We start from the raw sequence: 26,422 nt of genomic DNA, 5'->3' as shown, positions 1-26,422 counted from the left end.
CAATTGGTGGAAAAAGAAAGTCTTAAGACATTAAAAGGAAAATATTTGGGCTGGCAAATGGCATCAGTTATTAAGGGGGTGTGGCAAGAGGTACAGGACAGAAAAATGAAAAGATTCAACTACTTAATAAATCAAAAGGGGTATAAAACCAAATTTATAAAGCAACAGAAAAAATTCAGAAATTCAGTAAACTAGTAAGGACTATGTTCATAATAACATTAATGTCCTCGAAATTTATGTATCAAAAAAAAACTACTACACTCTACTACTAGAAATAGAGTCATTAGTATCTTTATGGTACAGGGACCTGAACACTAAGAGGATGCCAGTGACTATAGGGCCCTACAGACACACCAAGCTAAGCTGCTTCAGCCACGTATAGATGGGTTTTATGATGGGCTATGCAATGGGCATGGCAGCTGGGGTGCTCTTGGGTACTTTTTTTTCGCTCAGGGTTGGAATGTGGAGTTGGGAGCTGATGGGTGGCATCAGGAAAACCATAATGCAGAGTGGTGGCATCTTTAGCACATTCACGGCCATCAGGATGGGCACCAATACTAATTAGGGCCATAGTTGCCCACTTATCTAACCCTTCCCATTTGTCCCAACCCATGTACTATAATAAAACAAGTCTTTGAGTTAAATAATAAAAATAAAATAATGTAAATCTAATCAGACTAAAGAGTCAATTCCAGAAACTCCAGAACTAATTCAGAAAACTAATCGTTAAAATTCTGTTGCTCTATGGATAGCCACATGCAGAAAAATGAAATTGGACCATTTCTTTACACCACACATGGAAACAGACTCAAAATGGATGAAGGACCTCAATGTGAGAAAGGAATCCATTAAAATTCTTGAGGAAAACAAGGGCAGCAACCTCTTCAAACCCAGTCGCAGCAACTTCTTCCTAGGAATGCCGTCAAAGGCAAGGGAAGCAGGGCAAAAATGAACTATTGGGACTTCATCAAGATCAAAAGCTTTTGCACAGCAAAGGAGAGAGTTAACAAAACCAAAAGACAAATGACAGAATGGGAGAAGATATTTGCAAACGACATATCAGATAAAGGGCTAGTATCCAAAATCTATTAAAAACTTATCAAACTCTACAACCAAAGAATAAATAATCCAATCAAGAAATGGGCAGAGGACATGAACAGACATTCTGCAAAGAAGACATCCAGATGGCCAACAGACACATGAAAAAGTGCTCCACATCACTTGGCATCAGGGAAATACAAATAAAAACCACAATGAGATACCACCTCACACCAGTCAGAATGGCTAAAATTAATAAGTTAGGAAGTGACAGATGCTGGCAAGGATGTGGAGAAAGGGGAACTCTCCTGCACTGTTGGTGGGAATGCAAGCTAGTGCAACCACTCCAGAAAACAGCATGGAGGTTCCTCAAAATGTTGAAAATAGAGCTATCCTATGACCCAACAATTACACTATTGGGTATTTACCCTAAAGATGCAAATGGAGTGATCTGAAGGAGCACGTGCACCCGAATGTTTATAGCAGCAATGTCCACAATAGCCAAACTATGGAAAGAACCTATATGTCCATCAACAAATGAATGGATAAAGAAGATGTGGCATATATATATATATATATAATGCAGCCATCAAAAGAAATGAAATCTTGGGAGAAATTGGAAGGGGAGGTGAACCATGAGAGACTATGGACTCTGAAAAACAATCTGAGGGGTTTGAAGGGGTGGAGGGTGCAAGGTTGGGGGAACCAGGTGGTGGGTATTAGAGAGGGCACGGATTGCATGGAGCACTGGGTGTGGTGCGAATACTGTTATGCTGAAAATAAATAAATAAATAGATAAATAAATAAATGAAATCTTGCCATTTGCGATGACATGGATGAAACTAGAGGGTATTATGCTTAACAAAATAAGTCAATCGGAGAAAGACAACTATCATATGATCTCCCTGGTATGAGGAAGTGGAGATGCAACATGGGGGGTTTGGAGGGTAGGAAAAGAATAAATGAAACAAGATGGGATCAGGAGGGAGACAAACCATAAGAGACTTTTAATCTCACAAAACAGATTGAGGGTTGCTGGGTCGGGGGGGCGGGTAGGGAGAGGGTGGTGGGGTTAAGGACACTGGGGAGGGTATGTGCTATGGTGAGTGCTGTGAAGTGTGTAAACCTGGCGATTCACAGACCTGTACCCCTGGGGCTAATATTACATTATATGTTTATTAAATTTTTTTTTAATTATTAAAAAAAATTCTGTTGCTCTAGAACTACTTTCAATTCCAAAATCTGTAATAGTCAGTCTTCTCCAGAGAAATAGAATACTCTGTGTGTGTGTGTGTGTGTGTGTGTGTGTGTGTGTGTGTAGAGAGAGAGAAAGAGAGAGAGCTTAACTATTAGGAATTGGTTCATATGATTATGGAGACTTACGAATCTCCAGATCTGCAATCAGCAAGCTGGAGACCCAGGAGAACTGATGCTATAATTCCAGTCTGAGTCTTTAAGACCTGAGAACTGGAGAGCAAATGGTATAGTTCCAGTCCAAATGCTGGCAGGCTCAAGATCCAGAAAAAGTTGATGTTTCAATTCTATTCCAAAGGCAGGAAAAATGACTCTAGATTGAAGGCAGTCAGATAGGAAGTAACCCTCTCATTCCCAGAAAGGTCAGCCTTTTTGTTTTATTCAGGTATTCAACTGGGATCCACGCATAACTGATTGGATGGGAGGAGTTAGAAGTTACAGAGGTAGAGCAGATGGGAGCCAGGGTACCTATGCACACATGAGCACTCACCTGGTATGTTCAGGCCCAGTACGGTAAGGGCAGGAGGAGGTGCAGCATTGGCCACACCCTTCTAGCAGGATGGCCCTGGCACTGAGCTGGAAGGCAGGCCCTGATTCGGGCTCTAGGCCACCACTCCCGGACCTCCACTATGACTGCATCAGTCCAGAAGCAGGTAGGCCTACCAGCCCTCTAGTGGGCAACTAAAGAAGGCACCTGACCCTGACCCCAAAGACATATCCCTTGCCCTCCCTCTCCTTGGTGCTGTACCTACCCCCAGATTGTTCAGGGGCCAGTTCCCTTACCTCCCAGGTTCCAGGTTGTAATTCCCAAACATATAGTATGCTAACAGAGGATCCTATTACCACTTTTTCTCCCTCAGTCCTATGATATGATCTGTAAACTCAGGTTTGAAGTCAGAGAAAACTGTGATTATGAATGGCACTGTAATAGAGGTGAAGTATGTTAGAAGACAATCACAGACTATGTGGTTTACAGAGAATCAGCCCAGATTCTGGATTACTGGGGAAGTGTGAGGCTGCTGGGCCCTGTGTGAGGCTGTCCACTCATATTTGTTATCTCTGACCAAGGGGCAGTTTGAAATTCAATATACACCACAGTTGAGGTGGACAGCCTTTGTAGAGTTATTTCCTGAAATATCTGATGCTTTGGAAAGCTTTGAATCTCCTGCTAATTCTTTTAGCTTAATGAAACTGACAGCATGTCCACAACAGGCTTCAGGTGATATATTTTTACTGAACAGGAAGGAATGTCCCCCCTTTAAGAGAGAAAGGGCATGCAGCAGGGTGTGGTGAAGGGGGGAGAGGGAGAGAATTCCAAGCAGACTCTGCGCTGGGTGCAGAGCCCCATGCAGGGCTTTATCCCAGACCTTAAGATCATGACCTGAGCCAAAATCAAGTCAGATGCTCAATGAAACAGGTACCCCAAGAAAACCCTTTTAAGAGATCTGCTTGCATCTGAGGAGCTTGCTAATACATAGCAGATATACTAAGAGTCTTCATTGGATCTCCACGTGCTAATACATAGCAGATATACTAAGAGTCTTCATTAGATCTCCTACATAACATCTTGTGGCATGGGTTTGTGTCCCCTCAAGAAATCCCTCCAAACTACTGTTCAGTAATGACACTGTTGACAGCAGAACTGGGTCAGCTGCTGAAGAGTTACCTGCAACAAACTAAACTTGCACTGGCACACTGACCTTTTCTAGCTCTTATAAACCTGGAGAATTTGGCTGTTTTTTCTGCTGCTACTTCTGAGGTACTTTCAGTAATAGCAGAAGTGATGAAGAAATACATTGTTATATTAAAAGTCCTCTTCCTATACTGATTATACATGAATCAAGTTCAAGCTACACAGCTTTGCCAACTGTGCCCATGTTGTTATTGACACAGCTAGAGATAAGACTTAGGAGAGTTTTGCCATTAACAAATGTCTGCAAAGACTTCTCACTGCTGAGTCAACAGCTTTTTATACCACCTGTGAGGAAACACTGGCAAAACACTTGAATGATGGTAAAAGTCAAATTCCTACAACAGAATTTCTTTGGGATTTCCTGATCCATCGGGAGAGTCTCCATAGAAGAGGCCATTTAAGCCATGGGGACATCAACTTATCCAAATTTCCAAAAGAAGCAACAAATCAATTGCTTGCATCTTCTATTGTACTTTTACTCATTCATTCATCTTCATTGATGAAGATCCACTACCAAGGTTTAAGGAAAAAGCAGTAATAAAATCATTAGTTGGCCTTGCAGGCTAGAGTGTTTCCTTCCGTCCAGTTTCTCAGCTTAAAAAAAAAAAATGTGCTGGGGCACCTGGGTGGCTCAGTGGATTAAAGCCTCTGCCTTCAGCTCAGGTCATGATCCCGGGGTCCTGGGATGGAGCCCCGCATCCGGCTCTCTGCTCAGTGGGGAACCTGCTTCCTCCTCTCTCTCTCTGCCTACTTGTGATCTCTGTCTGTCAAATAAATAAATAAAGTCTTTTTTTAAAAATGTGCTAAGCTGGGGCGCCTGGGTGGCTCAGTGGGTTAGGCCGCTGCCTTCGGCTCAGGTCATGACCTCATGGTCCTGGGATCGAGCCCCGCATCGGGCTCTCTGCTCAGCAGGGAGCCTGCTTCCCAATCTCTCTCTCTCTCCCCCCGCCTGCCTCTCTGCCTACTTGTGATCTCTGTCTGTCAAATAAATAAAATCTTTAAAAAAAAAATGTGCTAAGCTGTGAGAAGAGCATCATAAGTATTTGGCCTTTCTTGCCTTTGCCTGAAGAACTTGGGAGGCAGCCAGATTAGAAGGAATTCTGAAACAAATGCCTACAGCTCTTTAAATACAAAAATCATATACAAGTTGCATTACCACATGTCTGAGAATCACTGTGCTGTTGGTGACTTGGATAGTCTTCCTGCTGAGAAGTGGCCCAAGTAATCTGTGAACTCTGTGGCATCCCCATTCTAACTCTTTACAGTTCTAGAACCATTCTAGAAGTGCTCATCATGCTTTGAAACATCAGCACACACTGCACACCATGTCAAATTACTGCCTCCACGGAATTGAGACATCAGCAGTGGGTAGAAAGAAGGTTGTGCTCCAGGCAAAAGAAGTAATATGAAGCTTCTGTATCCTGTGCTTTGCCCAATTTTATTGCTGATTGCAACTTCATATGGTTCATGGAAAAAATTCTTAAGAGTATCTAAAGTTCTTAAAGCTGTTCTTGCAGCACATGGAGAACCTGGTGGCTTACACCAGCCAACAGAAGAACAAATGGAACAAAACTATCAATCTTAATTGGACGGCCCTGTTGAAAATTTGACCTTTAGTGAGAAGAAACAAATACATTTAGCCAAGAAATCCACAAGTAAAGGTGTCTTCTGAAAATAATAAGTCAAAAACGTTTTTGGCTACATCAAAAAACCCAGGCTGAACAGGCTTTACCAACATGGAAATTGAAAATCCAGTGGTAGGGTGGATTGCAAGGTCTGTTTGACTAAGGATCAAGTTCTCTTTCTCTATTGCCTTCTCATTTGCTGTTCCTGAGTTTGTGTGAACCTCCGGTTGCATGCTGTCCTGGAACCAAGTGGCCACAGCAGCTTGGTCCCTCCACCATGACACAGTGTCCAGAGGAGGGGGAACTTTTTACCGAGATGTCACCCAGAAATCTCTTGGAAACTGTCACTGTGGCCAGGACCCTCCTCCTATACTCACTGGCCAGGCTGGGTAGGCATCCACTCCTGAGCCATCACTGAGGTACGGAGAAAAAGCTTGAGTCAGTCTGGCCTCATCCCTGGAGCTGAGAATAAGGTTAGAAGATCCAAATCCCATAGGACAGAGCAGAAGAGGAACAGCTCCTGGAAGGTATGGTGGTCAGATGTGGTACCAGGCAGCAGGTTTGCTGGTCCGTTTGTAGCCAGGAAAACAGGAGCCCTGGCATGTGTCTGGGTATGGAGGGTTTTGTTAAAGGAGCAGGGAAAGTGAGCGGAGCAAGGGTCAGGGTTGCAGCTACCCCAGTACACCCCAGAGAACCAAAATCTGCAATTCTCAAGAGCTCACTGGGCTACTGCAATTGTCTGGAACAGCTGGAAAGCCCCTGACATCTCTCTCAGGGGCAGCAGCATAGCCAGAAGCTCTCAGGAACCCCTCTGCCGCTGTCCTGCACCCCAGGTCTGTGTATGCGCTAGGCTGCACACAGTGAATTACAGCCCCTTCTCCACCTTCCAAACCTCCCTGGCAGGTTCTAGCCCACAGCTCTCCAAGGAAGGCCATTCACCATATGTGTTTCTGGCTTCTCTGCTGTCAGAGAATAGTGCCAAGGAGACCTCAAAGGGAAGGAGTGGTTCTGTGCAATGACGGACATTCTAGCTCACTCTATCCATCCCTTTGCCAACTCAATACCCACCGCCCCTTTTACACTAAACTCTTTTTTTTTTTTAATAAAGATTTTTATTTATTTATTTGACAGAGAGAGACCACAAGTAGGCAGAGAGGCAGGCAGAGAGAGAGGGGGAAGCAGGCTCCCTGCTGAGCAGAGAGTCCGATGCAGGGCTGGATCCCAGGACCCTGGGATCATGACCTGAGCCGAAGGCAGAGACTTAACGCACTGAGCCACTTAAACTAAAGTCTTATGCAAAAAAACAGAGCACTAAGCTTTTGCCCCTGTGATACAGACTTCTCTCGTCCAAGTGTAGACCCCAGTTCTCATATGTTGTGTTTCTGCTCCTGGAACATTTTCTTTTGCAGTATCTCCTTTGCACTCTAATTTAAATGATGATTTAAAGGATTAACTACTCTTAACCCTCCTTATGTTAGAGGTGGAATGGAACAGAGGAAATAAAAAGAACTGATATTTACCAAGCCCATGAAAAAAAGCAAACAAAAAACATACAAAAAACCTGACTGGATGGGACCCACTCACTCTAGGGAGGGTCTACCAGTTCAAATACAAATCTCATTCAGAAACCCTGATAGATACATCCAAAATCTTACTTGACAAAATATCCAGTATTCTGTAGTACAGTCAGGCTGACATACAAAATTAACCATCACAGACACTAATTCGATTTTAATCCTAACACTTAATACATATATCTTGTTTTTATGAGAAATTTTGATCAACTGACACAGATCAACTGACGTAGATTCACTATTACAAAGACTAATGTTATCTCTTAATATTACTTTTGATTTATCACATATCTATCACAAAAATAAAATTTTTCTCATTCTTTATAATAAATCATTATAGACTGTCACTCAAGGTAAAGAAGATCATCTTAGGGATATTTCAAGGTACTTTTTTTTTAAAGATTTTATTTATTTATTTGACAGAGATCACAAGTAGGGAGAGAGGCAGGCAGAGAGAGAGTGGGGAAGCAGGCTCCCTGCTGAGCAGATAGCCCAATGTGGGGCTCAATCCCAGGACCCTATCTCAAAGTTCTTTAAATATGGAAAAAAATTTTAAGTTTTTTCACACCTGCATATATTCTGAGAGATTATCTAAAAAGATATTTTACAAATCAGCTTAATAAAACAGCAAAAATCATAGTCTCTTTTACTTGACTTGTGAAAACCTGTTTTCTTTAAAGGAATGAATCTTAGGTGGGTAAAATAATTTTCCACAAAGTGACCTCAGATGCTTAGTTTTTCACTTCATGTTGTAAAATCATAGTCAATGTTATTATCCACGGAGACAATTATTGAAGTGCTTTCATGTTTTGCCTTTTAATTTGATTGAATTAAAGCCAAGTGACTAGTCTTGATATTATTTGTATTTCTTGATTTCCTCCTTCAGCTGTCTACATAGCTATCATACTAGCTGTTCTTGCAGCTAATAAAAATATAAATACTATGGTATACTTTTATTACCTAAAATTGTTTAAAGAACTATTTGTAGGTGCCAATAAAATCCAATCATGATAAATACATAAAGGATACGTGAAGGGGGCGCTTGCGTAGCTCAGTTAGTTGAGCACTAGACTCTTGGTTTCCACTTAGGTCATGATCTCACAGTTGTGAAATCAAGCCCCATATATAAGTTCTGTGCTCAGTGGGGAGTCTGCAGGAAATTTCTCTCTCCTTTCCCTTTCCCTCTGCCCTTCCTCCTGCTCAGGGATGTGTGAGCTCTCTCTTGCTCTCTCTCTCTCAAATAAATAAATCTTTTTTTAAAAAGTGCTCAAAATTAATACACTTTAAAGAAACAAAGAAGAATACCTTTAAGCTCAGCAGATATTCACAGACAGCATAACAAATGCCAATACCTTCTTCTGTATTAGTACCTCTGCCAAGTTCATCAATTAATATGAGTGATTTGTTATTAGCATTATGTAGAATGTAAGCTATCTGAAAAATATAATTTTAATATTATTCATTGTAAGCAAACAGCTGTCACTACCAACTTAAAAAATGAGGAAAAATCCAGTCTTAATTACTTCACCTGAAACTTATTTTCATAAAGCTATCCAGCTAGGTAGAAACTAGCACATTGCTTTTCTTTTAAAAAATCTCATGAGTAATAATTTCAATAGAACAGCTGATATGTATGTAACACATACATATGCATATGCATACGAGACAACAAAGAGTAAATAACCATTATCTAAAATATTAATGTTTTAGATATAGTGAAATAAAACTAAGCAATGAATTGAATGTTTAAATAATGTACAAAGATTGTCATTTTCTTCTTCACAAATGACTTATCAATTGTCATATTATACTCAAAACTTTTACTCGAGTTTATTTTAATATCTCGATAGCCAGTAAAGAAAGAAAAATTGAGGAAAAAGTATCCAAGTCCATTGATTCCTATTTAAACAAGTAAATATAAATCCATACTCAACAAAGACAAAGACTTTAATTGACAGAAATGTTCCTTCTCCACTGAAGAGTATTAACTTCTTTCTCAAAAATTATAATTACACCCATTATGTACTGACACAATAGTAAATTTCATGGCTTTTTACCTTTCTATATGACTAAGCTTCCTGAGATCTAGGACCATTTAAAAATATACCTTGAGCACCTAGTACATTGCTATATTCTCCCACAGCTACCCCAGTACACCTCAGAGAGCCAAAATCTGCAATACATACTAAATAATAATGTAAAAGCCACATATGGTAGCACAAATAATAACTATTCTTGCCCTTCTACAAAAAGTTATCCAACTTCACAGTGATCCATTAATTCCTACCTACTGAAGACAGCCCAATACATTTAGTCCTTCAAGTCTATTTGATATTTGCTCAGATCAGAAAAAAGGTGATGACACATGCCTTGTTATACAAAGTGAAGATTCTAAAGGGGCACACAAGAGGGTGATTTTTAAAAGCATTCTAACACAGTGATCTATTATTTTAAAATCAAACCTAACAGGAACAATAGATACAATGCAATGGTCCTGAACAGGTCGTTGTTTTCTGAAAGTCTTTTATATATCCCATACAAAAACATGAAATCATGGTTTTTTGTTCAGTAATACTAGCTTTTTCCTTAAAACTGTATTTTTCAATAAAACCATCTCTTCCATTTCCACATAAGAAAGAAATTAGAAGCTGTCTTTGACTGCCCTCTGGCTCTTGTAGAGGAACATAAGCACGTCTGCATGTTTTAATATAAGGATACTTTCTTACGTAATAATTGACCATTAGTGGAGGAATTTAATGTGTATTTTACATAAGGAAAAGTTTAGTTTGGGTACCTCTTTCATTTCCTTCATGAATGTTGATGAATTTGTTTCAATTTCATCATCAGTACTGATTCTTGTAAAAATCTGTTCAGCAATTCTAAAGGAAGAATATTCTGCTGGAACATATGATCCTGTAAAATATAAGGTCAATGTAAACTGAAATGCTTTTATAAAATATAAGTACTAATATTTTGTACTTTTCACCAACTTAGATTACATTAGCCTTGCTAAGGATTACATAGTGGAAAGATCACTGGATATACAGTCAGACAACATGGCGCCAGCTCTGTCACTTATCATATATCCTTGGGCGGTAATTAGATTCTCCCAGTCTCGTCTTTCTCACATATAAATGGAAATACTTGACTTTACTATTGTACAAAGTTATCTGGAAGTTCAAGAAAGACAGTATAATTCAAGTACGTTAGAAAGATTTACTATAAATGTCACAAAAATGTTAAATAATATAGTTAGATAAAAAACTCAAAATAGGAAAATTTGAAGGAAATGCTTATGAAGCTCAAGTTGATAAAACAGTTACAGAATGATGTATTAGGAAATATCTATTAGAAATGTGTAGAAAATGTGCTATGGTGAGTACTGTGAAGTGTGTAAAGATGATGATTCACAGACCTGTACTCCTGGGGCTAATAATACATTATATGTTTATAAAAAATTTTTTTTAATTATTAAAAAAAAAGAAATGTGCAGAAATACTCAGAATTAGAATGAAAGTGAAACACTGAATTTCTTTAAAAGGTGAGTTTTCATCTCTCAGGATTTTTCTGCTTGAGAAGTTATCATACTAAATAATCTAAAACATTCACCTTTTGAAAGCAAATCAATCTGATTAATACAACTATCTCTATATTGAATGGGACATAAAAGGCATTCTAAAACCATAAGGATAAAAATATACAAATAGTTGAATGGGAAAATTATCAATCATATAGAACAAAATGGTGAAATAATGGGAATAAAGGAAACAAACCCCTGATTATTCCAGAATTTAAAACCAAGATAAGGATGAAGAGTAGCATCAACATCTAAGGAAATAGCAGGAAAAGAAAGCAAAAGTCAGGATAATGTTAACAAAAATAAAAGTAACAATAATAGCAATAGTAACCTCACAAGCAGATCTCTTAAATACAACTTTCTCACAGGATTTCTGGAAGGATTAAATGGGAAAATAAATGTGAAAGTACCAAGGAAAGGATATAGCATGTATAGTAGATGTTCGTACATTTTCTTGAGTTCATTTGTATTTACTGCCACCAAAAAGGCCCTCTGACATTTTTAAATCTAAAAATTATTGCAGAAGCACCCCCCCAACCCCTGCCACACACACACACTGATATTTTGCTTCTGGTCTGGCTCTCCTCTAACAATATATCAGCCAGAATGATCTATGTGAAAGGCAAATACAATCATGTGATTCTCTTACTTAAATTTTAACAGCTCCCTACAGATTTTTGGATAAAGTTTATATCTCTTCAGTGAAGTACCTAAGGCCCTTCATGATCTGGCTTTTGCCCACATCCCTGGCTTCAGACACTGTTTGTTCTACAAAGGAATCTGGACTTCTTGTACTTCTGTGGGCACATCACACTGGGGTTTTTTTGGTTTGTCTTTGTTTGTTTTTGCTTTAGAATATGTTCTTACAGACTCTTTTTTTTTTTTATTAAAGATTTTATTTATTTATTTGACAGAGAGAGAGATCACAAGTAGACAGAGAGCCCGATGTGGGGCTCGATGTGGGGCTCGGTCCCAGGACTGAGATCATGACCTGAGCTGAAGGCAGAGGTTTAACCCACTGAGCCACCCAGGAGCCCCTGTTCTTACAAACTCTTAATGTCACAAAGCAAACTGAGGGTGAGGTGGGGAGGGAGAGGGTGGTGAGGTTATGGACATTGGGGACGGTATGTGCTATGGTGAGTGCTGTGAAGTGTGTAAACATGGTGATTCACAGACCTGTACCCCTGGGGCTAATAATACATTATATGTTTATAAAAATTTTTTTTTTTTTTTTATTTGACAGAGAGAGATCACAAGTAGGCAGAGAGGGAAAGGAGGAAGCAGGCTCCCCGCTGAGCAGAGAGCCCGATGTGGGACTCGATCCCAGGACCCTGGGATCATGACCCGAGCCGAAGGCAGTGGCTTAACCCACTGAGCCACCCAGGCGCCCCTATAAAAAATTTTTAAAAATTATTTTTTAAAAAAGAGTATGTTCTTACCTCTGCCTGGAAAATCTCCTTCTTTCCTATACCCTTCCCTACATTCATAGTATTTTATATAATTATCTCACTTAATCATTTTTTTAAAAAGATTTTATTTATTTATTTATTTGACAGAGAGAGAGAGAGACAGCAAGAGAGGAACACAGGCAGGGGGGAATGGGAGAGGGAGAAGCAGGCTTCCTGCTGAGCAGGGAGCCAGATGCAGCTCGATTGGGGGGGCTTGATCCCAGGATCCTGGGATCATGACCTGAGGCAAAGGTCACCTTATCTCATTGTCTTTACAACAATTCTTAGAATTGGGTACTATTATAATTTTCATTTACAGATAAGAATACCAAGGAAGTTAAGTTATTTGCCTTAGATCACAGAGCTAGTAACTAGACAAACAAGATCTAGCTCCAAAGCCTATGGTCTTAATTTCCATGCCTTCAAATTCTACTGTTTCCTTTATGATCACATTATATGGGATACTGTATATACTTGTAGGTATTTTAAAAGTTTAAAATGAGTGACAAGAGAAGTAGAATAATTTTCTTTGAATATTTGAGGGGCTATTATCAAAAGAGATTGGGTTATTCTGTGATGCATAGAAGATAAAAATTAGGACTATTGAGCAGAAGTTATAGAAGGTCAGATTTCAAGTCAGTATAATGAATGCTCTAACAATTACAGATGTCAACAATTGCATAGCTTGTTTTTTTTTTTAAAGGACAGAGCTCCTTATAACTATTAAAATAAAAATAAGATTACTATCACATATGAATCAGTTTCTTTATAAGGGGAGGGAAATTAAATGTCCTTTTCATTCCAATACAACTATAAACCCAATAAAATAGTTACTCTTCACCCATTTACCTCTGATTTTCTTTCCCAGTAGTAAGGGCAAATCTGCACTGTATCACCAATATTATTACTGTTGTATTCCACTTACAATTTATTACATTAGGCCAGGGTTTCTCAACCACCACACTACTAACAACTTGGGCTAGATAATCTTTCTTACATATGTCAGAGGGAGGAGTAATGTCTTGTGCATTGTAGGATGTTCAGCAACATCTCTGGACTCTATACTTCCCTCAGCGTTAAGAAAGAAAAATGTCTCCAGACACTGCCAAGTTTGGGGCCTAGGAGTGCAGTGGGGGAGGAAACAAAATCATCCCTGGTTGAGAACCACTGCATTAGAACAAATCATCTCATTTCTGATTCATAGAGTTCTCAAGGAAACCTTGTTTTCAGAGCTAAGTTATATCCCTACACCAAGATAATATATGACATTGTGGCACCAATGACAGCTAATTCATTGTGTACGTATGCACACATAATGTGTATCAAGTGCTGTGCCCAAGTTACTGGTATCCCTTAAATTAAGTTTCTTTCCCCAATGTTATAATTTGGAAAAATCTTAAATGAGTTATTAAAGGCAACAGCTTATTCTACTTATTTTACTTTTTCTCACAACAAAGTTTGGTTTTGAATCGGAAATAAAGATATGATTCAGTTTAGTAATAACTGATACAATATTAACAGTTATAGTAAGGTAGTTTTTACTTCTGTTACATCCTATAAAATTTTTAGTACAATGCAATCCAAATTGGATGGAGCTTAATATACCAAATAGTAAAAGTTATGATCTACGTAATAGGCACTATTATATTTTTAGGTAAGAAAATCTACTCCAAACTAATTAAGGCACCTGGATCTAAAATATTAGGCACAAAGCATTTCAAATGGGAAACAGAATTGCTAAGTATGAAGTAAAACCATAACTTACCAATCTGGGCCATAATCTGACAAAGGGCAATCTGTTTTAAATATGTGGATTTCCCGCTCATATTAGGTCCAGTTATGATCAAAAAATTACTTCCTTCTGTTATATAAGTATTGTTGGCAATAGGTTTTTCCACAGATATTTTTTCAAGAATGGGATGCCATCCCTGTTTGATTGCTAAAGTATCAGTAAATTCTGGCCGAACTAAAAAGAAAGAAAAAGAACGGTTTCATAAGATTAAAATATTTATGTTTAATGTTCTGTACGGTGTGTATGTGTGATTTTACTATGGTCAATTTGGGACAAAGCATTAAGGTACTTTTTTATCTTAAATCTCTACCAAAATTCCTTTAGATTGTAACTGACGCACTCTAATCACCATCACAACTTTTATTCACTTCCAGGGAACCCTAGGATTTAGTTCTTTGTCATTGTCCTGAGCTCCAAAATAGTCTGTGTAACATTTCCAGATTTATATAGATTAAAAAGAGTCAACTAGCCATTGATAATACCTTTTTTAAAAGGTTTTATTTATTTATTTGACATAGAGAGAGAGAGAGAAAGAAAGAGTGGGCATAAGCAGGTGGAGCAGAAGAGGGAGAAGCAGGCTTCCTTCCAAACAGGGAGCCCAATGTGGGGCTTGATCCCAGGACTCTGGGATGAAAGACCTGAGCTGAAGGCAGCCATTTAACTGACTGAGCCACCCAGGCACCCTGATAGATAATACTTTTCTTTCTTTCTTTCTTTTTTTTTTTTTTGAGAGAAAGAGAGAGAGTGTGAGCTGGGGGGTGGGCAGAAGGAGAATCTCAAGCAGACTCCCCACTGATTGTGGAACCCAACATGGGACTCAATCTTATGACCATAGGATCATGGTCTGAGCTGAAATCAAGAGTCAGACGCTTAACAACTGAACCACCCAAGCATCCTGATAATACTTTTAAAATAACAATTAATTACCAGTACTACAAAATTGCACATTTACTTAATCCCATCTTAGGCTCTTTTTCAAATCTGGCATACTTAGCTTTTCAAGTGATGTATGGATATAAAGTAGAACCAACTGTAAATATAATTTTATGTCCAGAAACTTAGACAAATTTTGTCTAAAAAGAATACCCAGATGATAGGCAAAACAGACACAAAATATATTAATTTATAGAAATATATAAAGATCAGGTTTCTATGAATACCTTCTAAGGTAAAGGGAGGAAGATAGGACATGGGGACAAGGAAACACTAAAATCCTATATGCTTCTAAAAAAAAATCCTATATGCTTCTACAGGAAACACATGGATAAACTCAAAAGCATTCATTATAAGAGAGAGAGGTTGGTTAGAAAATAATTTTTAACACCAGAAGTTATTATTTATAAGTTTGGAGTTTCAGGATGATCCCTCTCAAATTAAAATGGAGCAACATCAAATATCTTAATAGCTAAGAAAACTATTAAAAATATATGATATAATCCCTGATCTTAAGATGCTCACATCTAAAGAGCTAGTTTAGAAAATGTTCACTTGGAGATTCATTTCTCTCATCTGCTTCTGTCACACTGCTTCTCAGGAGTCTCACTCAGACTTGAACTTTATCATTTTGGATCACTGTTATTTTCACCAAGGAGGAAGTTTTTCAATCTTTCCTATTTGGGGAAACTTTTTAAAGTTTCTTGCAGTATTTTCTTTCTCACTTGTCAATTTCTCAGTAAACAATTTTCTTACTTTTAAAAATAAATTTTAAGAGTAATTTTACTTCCTCTACTTTAAGTCTTAGTCTAAGACCATAGGCAAGAGGCTATATTTCAGGTAAAAAAAAATAAAGCATTCATAATTGTTATATTACTTGGATGGAATACAAATTTCAGTACACAACATAATTATTTATTTATTTATTTATTTAAAAGATTTTGTTTATTTATTTGATAGAGAGAGAGAGAGATCACAAGTAGGCCAAGAGGCAGGCAGAGAGAGATGGGGAAGCATGCTCCCTGCTGAGCAGAGAGCCCCATGCAGGGCTTGATCCCAGGACCATGGGACCCTGGGACCATGACCTGAGCTGAAGGCAGAGGCTTAACCCACTGAGCCACCCAGGCACCCCAGTACACAACATATTTATTCCAAAGAAAGTAACTTACCATAGTCAGAAAGAGTGCAGGCATGAGCAAATGACAGTAGCATATCCAGCATTGACACAGTATCAGATAGTTTATATAAGCAATGAATATGTTCATAAATCTCACTAAGCAGTTTGCACACTATCCTGAAAGTATACATTTGGAAGTCAGGTATTGATTTTAAAGAGAGACATACAATATAATTATAAAATAATATCACATGTATTGCCTAAGGTAAAATACCATTCAGAGTTCAGTTGTATTCCATAGGTAAATCTATTGTTCTTTTGCCTCATTTTAGAGATTAGGAAATTGAAGTTCCTTGAGTTCAAGGAATTTGTAGCAAGAATGCATCTTCTGGTATGTTAACATCATGTTTTAGAAATGACTGCTGTTATTAAATACTAATAAAATTAATTTTCATTAATAAAATTATTTTATAGGTCAAACAAGACCTTAATATACTTCAACAGACCCCACCTGCTAATTATTTTGTGTTTTTTTTAAATGTTAAATTCAACATAAAAATTACTATATTCTCTCTCTTTCATAACACACATACACACACACACACCCTAACAACGTAATTATTTAAGCTTTTATGTAGCAGAGGTGTTACACTGTGACATAATATAAAAGGTTTTCCTTGGAGCACCTGACTGGCCCTGTTGGTAGAATATGTGACTCTTGGTCTGGTTATGAGTTCAAGAGAAAGAGTGTAGAGATTACTTAAAACAAACAAACAAACAAACAAATCTTAAGGGGTGCCTGGGTGGCTCAGCTGGTTAAGCATCTGACTCTTGATACTAGCTCAAGGTCTTGGTTTTTCCCTTATGAGGAGAAATATGTTCCCCAAACCTATTAGATCTCATAATCTCTGTGGTCTATGCCTTGAAATTGTTTTGAAAGTCCAACATTTGTCTTTATCAACTTAGCTCATTGATTATGAACGATCATTTTTTATTTTGCTAGGCCCTCCCTCACCCCATCCATGAATGATCTATTCTTATTTCTAGCTGTACTGCTACTGTTTCATGATCAGCAAAAAACTGGCACTATTGTAATTTTATATATAAATGAAGTTCAGGGCTTGCATACCATAGGAAATGAATAACGGAATGAAGCCCAAGATAAGCCCATCATGTGTCAAATTCTGCATCATGGTAGAATGCGTACTATGGAAGTATTAAGTATAATGTTATTTTTTGTTTTGTTTTTGCAATAGATTTGCCCTAAATCTTCTGTAAGGCTGAGCAATCCCAATCACAATGACAGACTTTAAAAGTTTTAACTGTTCTTCCAGGAAATGTTCTTTCTTTGTTAACAATCATAATTTTATAATTTTCTACTATCAAACAAAAAGTCAATTAATGAAAATTTATTATAATGTTTCAAGTTGAACCAATTTAATATTCAAAAATTTCAAATGGGCTTACATATAAGTCATATGATAGATTTCTCTCAAAGATTCTTGACATCTTTCATTCATTTTAATTAAGTCTGCTGATGTAAAGGTATAAGAACTTTTCACTTTAGATATCTGCTAGGAAATTAAAAAACAAAATTAAAAAACTATCAAGATGTGTGTACACTCCTATAAAATAAAACATACACATTTTAAACAGTATAGATATTTAGGTTAATTAATTTTGGAGATAAAGCATCACAAATAATGTCTCAAATAATGTCTGCAAAAAAGAAAAGAACACTTTCAAAGTTAAAGCCCTTAAAGTTAACCTACATTATTTTGGCACAACTATTTGAACAGATCTTAAAATAGCTCTGCAGAAATGTCAGACAGTACATCTTATTACCCAGTAATATGCATGACAGATATCAGTAATTTTCACTCCAACTCTGACCCATCTTAGCCCTTGCCCCATATCTGAACCTCACTCAATTTCTAATCCTATTACCATATCTCAACCAATTCTTTGATTTTTCTATCCACCATTACCTGTTAATACAATGTGTTAAATGGTTTGTTTTTGTCAAAAAAAAAAAAAAAAAAAAAAGGTACCCCCTGAGAGCACAGAAAACAAAATTAGAGTGGGTTAGACTTTTCCAAAACTGGTATATCATGAAGATGTGAGTATGTATTTAAGAATAAATATTTCCCTGGTTCAAAGGTATGGCAATATTAGATTTTTAAAAGTTAGCAGATTTCTTTATTTCAGGATTTTTAAACCTTTAATAGGCAAATGTGCATTGAGAACTACCTAAGACAGGAGATGGTACAATATTTTCCAAATTCCTTTGATCAAATTATCTTTTGGACTTTTTAAATTTCCTTTTTTTTTTTTTTTATACATACCAAGCTTCCAGAACTGTGGGATGCACTGTTTGGTGTTTCTCCCCCAAAATAAGAAAATTAGAAGTTTCTAACTCAACTCTTACATTAGTATAACTGTTAGATTTACAGGAATAGGAAAGCAATATACAGAACATTTGAAATATTTAGCATGTAAAATTCAAGGAATGTCTGAAAATATGTAAAATGTATTTCAGAAAAAATAATTCCCAAACCAAAACTCTAAAATGAACCTTAATAAATTCTGAAGGAAGTCGATTATTGGGTAGAGCTGTATAGTCGGTAGTCATCTGTATGAAAAATCCTCGAGCAGAGCTAAAACTTGTCCTTAAAGGAAGACTATATTTTTCTGCAAGCTGCGATATCATTCCTAGTGACCAGAAACAAGAAAAACAGAAAGAATTTTAATGAGAATATTACTGGTTTTAAAAAATCACTTTTTTTGTTTTTTTTATATGTAAATAGGAAGGTCTTGCTACTCTTTTAAACTGTAAAGTTTTTTTTCTTTATTTACACATTTTTAACTTTATTTTCTTTTTTTTTAGCATTCCAGTATTCATTGTTTATGCACCACACCCACTGCTCCATGCAATATGTGCCCTCCTTAATACCCACAACCAGGCTCACCTAACCGCCCACCCTCCTCCCTTCTAAAACTCTCAGTTTGTTTCTCAGAGTCCACAGTCTCTCATGGTTCATCTCCCCCTCCAATTTCCCCCCACTCCCTTCTCCTCTCCTTCTCTCAATGTCCTCTGTGTTACTCCTTATGCTCCACAAGTAAGTGAAGCCATTATGATAATTGACTCTCTCTGCTTGACTTATTTCACTCAGCATAATCTCTTCCAGTCCTGTCCATGTTGATACAAAAGTTGGGTATATATCCTTCCTGATGGAGGCATAATACTCCGTTGTATATATGGACCATATCTTCTTTATCCACTATAAAGATTTTTAATGTCTAATACATATGGTGGTCAAGTACTCTTTTAAGAAAAAAATTGGTAGTACAAAGATAGTCATTTTATAGGTAGGTAGTTTGAAAGTAAAAAAAAAAAAACTGTTAAAAATTAAACTAAGACTATTTCATACTCTATTAGAATATGTTTTCATTTAACTTTTTAAAAAGTGAATAGTCATGTAAATTATTATAATCATTAGTTCAGAATAAGAAATTCTCTCTACAAAACATATTTTGTAAAACAAAATATTCCAAAAAGGAAATGGTGGTACAACAAATACTTAAAATATCCAAATTTTCCTATCAACTTCAAACTTACCACAGAGTTCTAAATTTTTATTTATTTATTTATTTTAAAGATTTTATTTATTTATTTGAGAGATGGAGATCACAAGTAGGCAGAGAAGCAGGCAGAGAGAGAGGAGGAAGCAGGCTCCCCGCCGCGCAGAGAGCCTGATGCAGGGCTCGATCGCAGGACCCTTGGAGCACAACCTGAACCAAAGGCAGAGGCTTTAACCCACTGAGCCACCCAGGTGCCCCGTAAATTTTTATTTTTAACTTGATGATCATTAATGCTTGGAACATTACTTGCAAAAATTAACATTTTTATTCCTCAAAATAGTTCTTCCAACAATTTTCTGCTTCTCTCAGTGATACCACTACTTTCAGGTTAGAAATTTCAATTAGCACCAATAGCCACATTTCCCTTTACTATGCCCATAACTACTCAATTATTAACTCATTTCAACATTTGCATTTCTCTCATATACACTGCTATCACTCAAATGTTTTAGCTTGTAATAGTTTAAAATGGTTTCCCTGTCTCCATTGCTCTACTCAAATTCATTCAACCAATCTTCTTTTTTTTTTTTTTTAAAGATTTTTATTTATTTATTTATTTGACAGACAGATCACAAGTAGGCAGAGAGGCAGGCAGAGAGAGAGAGAGGAGGAGGAGGCAGGCTCCCTGCTGAGCAGAGAGCCCGATGCGGGACTCGATCCCAGGACCCTGAGATCACGACCTTAGCCAAAGGCAGAGGCTTTAACCCACTGAGCCACCCAGATACCCCATTCAACCAATCTTCTTGATTAATTTCACTCTACAGAGAAAAAATGTCTCAGTGCCTCTGCATTCTCTAAGGGGAAGAAAAAAACCCCAAATGCCCAGCCTTCAAAGACAAATTCTGGTCCCCAGCCTACATTTCTAATCTTATCTCTTGCAAGTTTTATCAGGGAATACCCCATTCCATCCTAACCAATTTCTTTTCTCATCCACTGAGGTTTCATTAACCTTTGTGTTTTGGTTTATACCATTGCCAGTATATGGGTTTCCTTTCTAGGCATAGTCTACTAAAAACATTCCCATCCTCTATGCTTCCACACCCAATCAATCTCGGACCCCTATAACCTGCTATATTTTTCATCATATATTTATACCCATTTATAGTATATGATCTATGTGACTGATATACTGATCTATCTACCTATCTATACATACGAACACACACATACACATGCACACACACTCACACATATACATTCCACACACAGGCATTTCTTTCTTGTCTGTCTTCCCTACTATAACAAAAACTCCATGAGGACAGGGACTTTATCCTGTTCACAATATAGTCCTAGTACCCAAAACAGTGTCTATATTTACAAGAAATTCCATAAATTTGTTAAATGAAGTAGTACTTAACTAGAAATTAAATACAGTGGTAGTTGCTCAAATGGTACCTCTTCTAGACAAATACATCTCTTCCTCTGAAATCACTTAGTACTGACAGCCTGCATTTTTCATATAATTTGTATACAATGTTATATGAAGGTAGACAAACATGTCCTGGTCTTCAGGTAACTCTAAGTTTGAAGAAACTCTATATTTAAGTTTGGTGAAAAAAATAGACACATTCTAACACTTAGAGATACTTATTTTCAAAATCGTATTTTAATATATTTTAAATGACAGTGTTAACCTTATCTCTTTTGGTAACAAAATTTTAAAAATATGCATGGCCTGTTATCACCAGCAGAAAAGCACATGTTCTAAAAAGGTTTAATTTAAGAAAAAACAGAAAAATACAGTAAAGTAATTAAATTACCTGCTATGTCATCTACAATCTCTGTATATGTTCTTCTAGCTATGTCAAGAAATTCATTTATGTTGGATCTCACTGCGTAGCACTTCTGAGTCCTCATGTTCAGGCATCCTTTCATGTATCTTGCATCATCATTAATTATGGTTTTAATTTTTTCAAGTATGATTCCAAACCTAAAAAAGAACATTATAGGCAATAAGGCAAATGATTATTTTAATTCGTAATTTGAGTCAGAGTTAATGACATATTTTCTTGGAATAAACAATTTTAAATATAACAACTCTTTCTTGAAATCTATTGAAAATTATTAAATAATTTAACAATATATGTATATTACATTACATAAACTAGAACCGTGACTATAAAAATTTTAAAATATCCTGTCAATCAGGACTAGTCTCTTGAAGTAACATGAAGTCACCAGGAACAATTCTATAACTGCTAATAAAAAGCTCTCCCAAGGATGCCTGGGTGGCCCAGTCAGTTAAGCGTCTGCCTTTGGCTCAGGTCATGATCCCAGAGTCCTGGAATCAAGTCTAGCATTAGGCTCCTTGTTCAGCAGGGAGCCTGCTTCTCCCTCTGCCTGCTGCTCCCCTTGCTGGTGCTCTCTCCCTTTCTCTTTCTCTGACAAATAAATAAAATCTTTTTTTTTTTAAATCTCCCAAATTAAACCCCTGACTGTCCCTATGAGTATAAAATATATCCCTGAAGAACTGTTATAAAAATTCTGGCTTTGTGTTCATTAACTCAGTCAACATTTACTTATAGCATGTATGATCACTGTGTTTGGTGCACAGATCCAAAGAAGAATTAAGTGTTTGGTTCTTGCCTTCAGGTGGGGCCAGACAAACTAAACACATATTGTAAGACAGTGTAAGAGAAACCTCACAATAATCAGTAATTAAGTACAGGGATCATGCAAACCAAAACTCTGGTAACACCTATTTTCCTAACCTTCTGTTTTATCCTGTTCTGTATGTTATTTGTAATCCTGTTTTATTATTAAACTCAGTTTGTGGCTCATAAAAGATGTGAATCCTGAATCGGTAAAATAGCAGTTCTTAAGCATCACATGTCTTTTTGGTCAAGAAGCTAGATGTCATTGCTAAAAACAATATTAAACTGTATTTAGATCTCTTATTCAATATTTATACCTACTATTTTTTGGTTACATCAAGCCCTTTATGATTTACAAGAGAAATATGTACTTTCATATTTGCAAGTCTTTCCATGGGGAATGGCTAAAAGAAGAAATATCAAAACTGTGTATGATTTCAATTTTTATTATTATTCTAATTGCCTATTAACACAAAAACTCAATGTGCTGTTACCCTATTTATGGATACTTATAAGATGTAATGTATAATTAGGACTTTGATGAATAGTTTAAAGATTGTTAACCAGAGTTCAAGTAATTGTTCTATTGATTACAGTTAGAGTCCTTAAAATCATTCATGATCTGGAAGAAAGGAATAATTAGCATGGATATTTAATTAACAGTTGAGTGACAAAGACCTCTTATCTTCCAAGGAACCACAATAAGCTCTTAATAAAGGTGTGCTACAGTTCCTCAAAGCAATCTGTTAAAAAATAAAAAAAAAAAATTGGTTAAAAATAATAAATTATAACACTATTCAAACATAACATTTTACATTTAATACTTGCAGCTTACCAAGAGTTTTCTTGCTTCATCTCATTTGTATACTCATAAAAGATATTTTAGGTATGTAGGTGAGGACAGATGGTACCTTTCCCATTTTCCAGATAAAGAGCACCTGACTAATAAAGGGCATCCAGTGCTTTACTCTTATGACTAGTTTTTCTTGTCTTTCAACTAATTTTTAGCATTCAACTACTTTTTAAAGTTAGGAATTTAAACAGCTATCATTGTACATTTAGAGTACTCTGCATATCATTCCAAAATGCGGGTTTTAAATATGCATTAAACTGAAAAAGTGCTTTGCATATTTATAAATAGAGCAATTTCTCCATTCTTATATGGCAAAAGTAGAAGTTTAATTTTGCTTAATGGAAACTATAAGTGGTCACTATTTAAATAACTAGAAACAAGAGGAAAACAGTTAACATTTTTTAACTTAAATTTTTTTTTCATGTATTTAAAGTCAATTAATTAATATACAGTGTATTATTAGCTTCAGAGGTAGAGTTTCATGATTCATCAGTTGGCATGTAACACCCAGTGCTCATTACATCAAGTGTCCTCCTTAATGACCACCCAATTATCCCTTCCCCCCATCCACTCCACTCCGGTAACCCCCAGTTTGTTCCCTGTAGTTAAGAGTCTCTTATGGTTTGCTTCGCTCTCCTTTTTCATCTTATTTTACTTTTCCTTCCCTTCCCCTAGGTTCATCTGTTTTGTTTTATAAATTCCACACGAATGAAATTATATGATATTTGTCCTTCTCTGACTGACTTATTTCATTCAGGGTAATAACCTCTAATTCCATCTACATGGTTGCAAATGACAAGATTTAATTGTTTCTGATGGCTGAGTAAATTTCATTGTATATATATGCTGCATCTTCTTTATCCATTCATTTGTCGGTGGGTATCTGGGTTCCTTTCATAGTTTGGCTATTGTGGACATCACTGCTATAAACATCAGGGTTCATGTATCCTTTTGAATCACTGTTTGTATCCTCTGGAAAAATACCTAGTAGTACAATTGCTGGGTAATAGGATAGCTCTATTTTTAACTTTTTGAGGAACCTCCATACTATTTTCCAGAGTGGCTGCACCAGCTTGCATTCCTACCATCAGTTTAAGAAGATTCCCCTTTCTCTGCATTGTTGTTTCCTCACTTGTTAATTTTAGTCATCCTGACTGGTATGAGGTGGTATCTCATTGTGGTTTTGATTTGTATTTCCCTGATGATGAGTGATGCTGAACATCTTTTCCTATGTCCGTTGGCCATTTGGAAGTCTTCTTGGAGAAATGCCTATTCATGTCTTCTGCCCACTTCTTGACTGGATTTTTTGGTTTATGGGTGTTGCGTTTGATAAGTTCTTGGATTTATAGGCCTTGGTTACTAGCCCTTTATCTGATTTGTCATTTGCAAGTATTTTCTTCCATTCCATAGGCTGTCTTTTAGTTTTGTTGACTGCTTCCTTTGGTGTGCAGTAGCTTTTTGTCTTGAAGTCCCAATAATTCATTTTTGCCTTTGTTTTCCTTGTCTTTAAGACATGTCTAGCAAGAAGTTCCTGCAACCGAGGTCAAAGAGACTGCTGCCTGTGTTCTCATCTAGGATTTTGATGGATTCCTATGTACTTCATCCATTTTGAGCTTATTTTTGTGTAAGGCATAAAAAAGTTGCTGAGTTTCATTCTTTTGCATGTGGCTGTCCAATTTTCCCAACACCATTTGTTAAAGAGACTGTCTTTTTCCATTGGACATTCTTTCCTGCTTTGTTGAAGATTAGTTGACCATAAAGTTCACAGTCCACTCCTGGGTTTTCTTTTCTGTTTCATTGATCTATGTGTATGTTCTTCTGCCAGTACCATACCATCTTGATCACTACAGCTTTGTAATACAGCTTGAAGTCCAGCACTGTGATGACACCAGCTGTGGTTTTCTCTTTCAAGAATGCTTTGGCTATTTGGGGCCTTTTTGGTTCCATACAAATTTTAAGATTAATTGTTCCAGCTCTGTGAAAAATGTTGATAATATTTTTGTAGGGATTGCATTGAATGTGTAGATTACTTTGGGTAGCATAGACATTTTAACAATATTTATTCTTCCAATCCATGAGCATGGGAGGTTTTCCATTTCTTTGTATCTTCTTCAATTTCTTTCATAAGCATTCTATAGTTCTCAGAGTACAGATTCTTTACCTCTTTGGTTAGGTTTATTCCTAAATTATCTTACGGTTTTTGGTGCAATTGTAAATGCAATCAGCTCCTTGATTTCTCTTTCTTCTTTCTCATTGTTAGTGTATAGAAATGCAGCTGACTTCTGTGCATTGATTTTATATCCTACCATGTTGCTGAATTCCTATATGAGTTTTAGTAATTTTTAGGTGGTCTTTGGGTTTTCAACAGAGTATCATGTCATCTACAAAGAGTGAAAGTTTGACTTCTCCTTTGCTGATTTGGATACTTTTTACTTCTTTTTGTTGTCCTAGCTCAGGCTAGGACTTCCAGTACAATGCTGAATAACAGTAATGAGAGTTACTGGACAGGACATCCCTGTCATGTTGCTGACCTTAGGGGAAAAGCTCTCAGGTTTTTCCTGCTGAGAATGATATTCACTGTGAGTTTTTCATATATAGTTAACCTGGCATTTTTAATTAACATGTAATTAACATATTATTTGTTTCAGGGGCACAGATCTGTGATTCATCAGTCTTACACAGTTCACAGCACTCACCATAGCACATACTCTTTCCAATATCCATCGCCCAGTCACCCCATCCCTCCACCAACCCCATCCACTCCAGCAACCCTCAGATTTTTCCCTGAAATTAAGAATCTCTTATGGTTTGTCTCCCTCTCTGGCTTTATCTTGTTTCATTTTTCCCTCACTTCCCCTATGATCCTGTCTTATTTCCCAAATTCATCATGTCAGTGAGATCATATAATAATTGTCTTTCTCTGATTGGCTTATTTCACTTAGCTCTAGTTCCATCCACGTCTTGCAAATGGCAAGATTTCATTTTTGATGGCTGCGCAATATTCCATCGTGTGTGTGTGTGTGTGTGTGTGTGTACTACATTTTCTTTATCCATTCATCTGTTGATGGATATTTATCCTCTTTTCATAGTTTGGCTATTGTGGACACTGCTATAAGCATTGGGGTGCAAGTGCCACTTTGGCTCATTACATTTGTATCTTTCAAAGTAAAATAGTGCAATTGTTTTTACAGTAGTAAAAACAAAACAAAACTATATTAAAATAGTGCAATGGCTAGGTCATAGAGTAGCTCTATTTTCAACTTTTGAGGACCCTCCATACTG

The 26,422-nt window shown here is 36.8% G+C and overlaps 1 protein-coding gene and 2 pseudogenes across 1 annotated transcript in view; 2 read left to right on the top strand and 1 right to left on the bottom strand.

The window, feature by feature from the left end:
• The window catches only part of MSH4 (mutS homolog 4), a 104,889-nt gene that overhangs the window by 8,483 nt on the left and 69,984 nt on the right, over positions 1 to 26,422 (bottom strand). Inside the window, exons 10-17 of the mRNA XM_004758171.3 lie at positions 22,966 to 23,030; positions 21,454 to 21,623; positions 18,627 to 18,763; positions 17,519 to 17,622; positions 16,104 to 16,228; positions 13,975 to 14,175; positions 9,979 to 10,097; positions 8,490 to 8,618 (exon numbers count right to left, since the gene is read on the bottom strand). Coding sequence (XP_004758228.1) covers positions 8,490 to 8,618; positions 9,979 to 10,097; positions 13,975 to 14,175; positions 16,104 to 16,228; positions 17,519 to 17,622; positions 18,627 to 18,763; positions 21,454 to 21,623; positions 22,966 to 23,030 — 1,050 coding nt within the window. The remainder of the gene's footprint in view (positions 1 to 8,489; positions 8,619 to 9,978; positions 10,098 to 13,974; positions 14,176 to 16,103; positions 16,229 to 17,518; positions 17,623 to 18,626; positions 18,764 to 21,453; positions 21,624 to 22,965; positions 23,031 to 26,422) is intronic.
• Positions 323 to 565, top strand: LOC106006414 (annotated as a pseudogene).
• On the top strand, positions 3,131 to 5,657 carry LOC106006415 (annotated as a pseudogene).

The sequence above is a fragment of the Mustela putorius genome, unplaced genomic scaffold (genome assembly GCF_011764305.1).
Source record: "Mustela putorius furo isolate JIRA1106 unplaced genomic scaffold, ASM1176430v1.1 tig00003853_pilon_pilon_pilon, whole genome shotgun sequence".
In the NCBI taxonomy this organism is placed as follows: domain Eukaryota; kingdom Metazoa; phylum Chordata; class Mammalia; order Carnivora; family Mustelidae; genus Mustela; species Mustela putorius.
The sequence above is the reverse complement of the archived record's forward strand: the minus strand, read 5'-3'. Positions and strand labels throughout refer to the sequence as shown.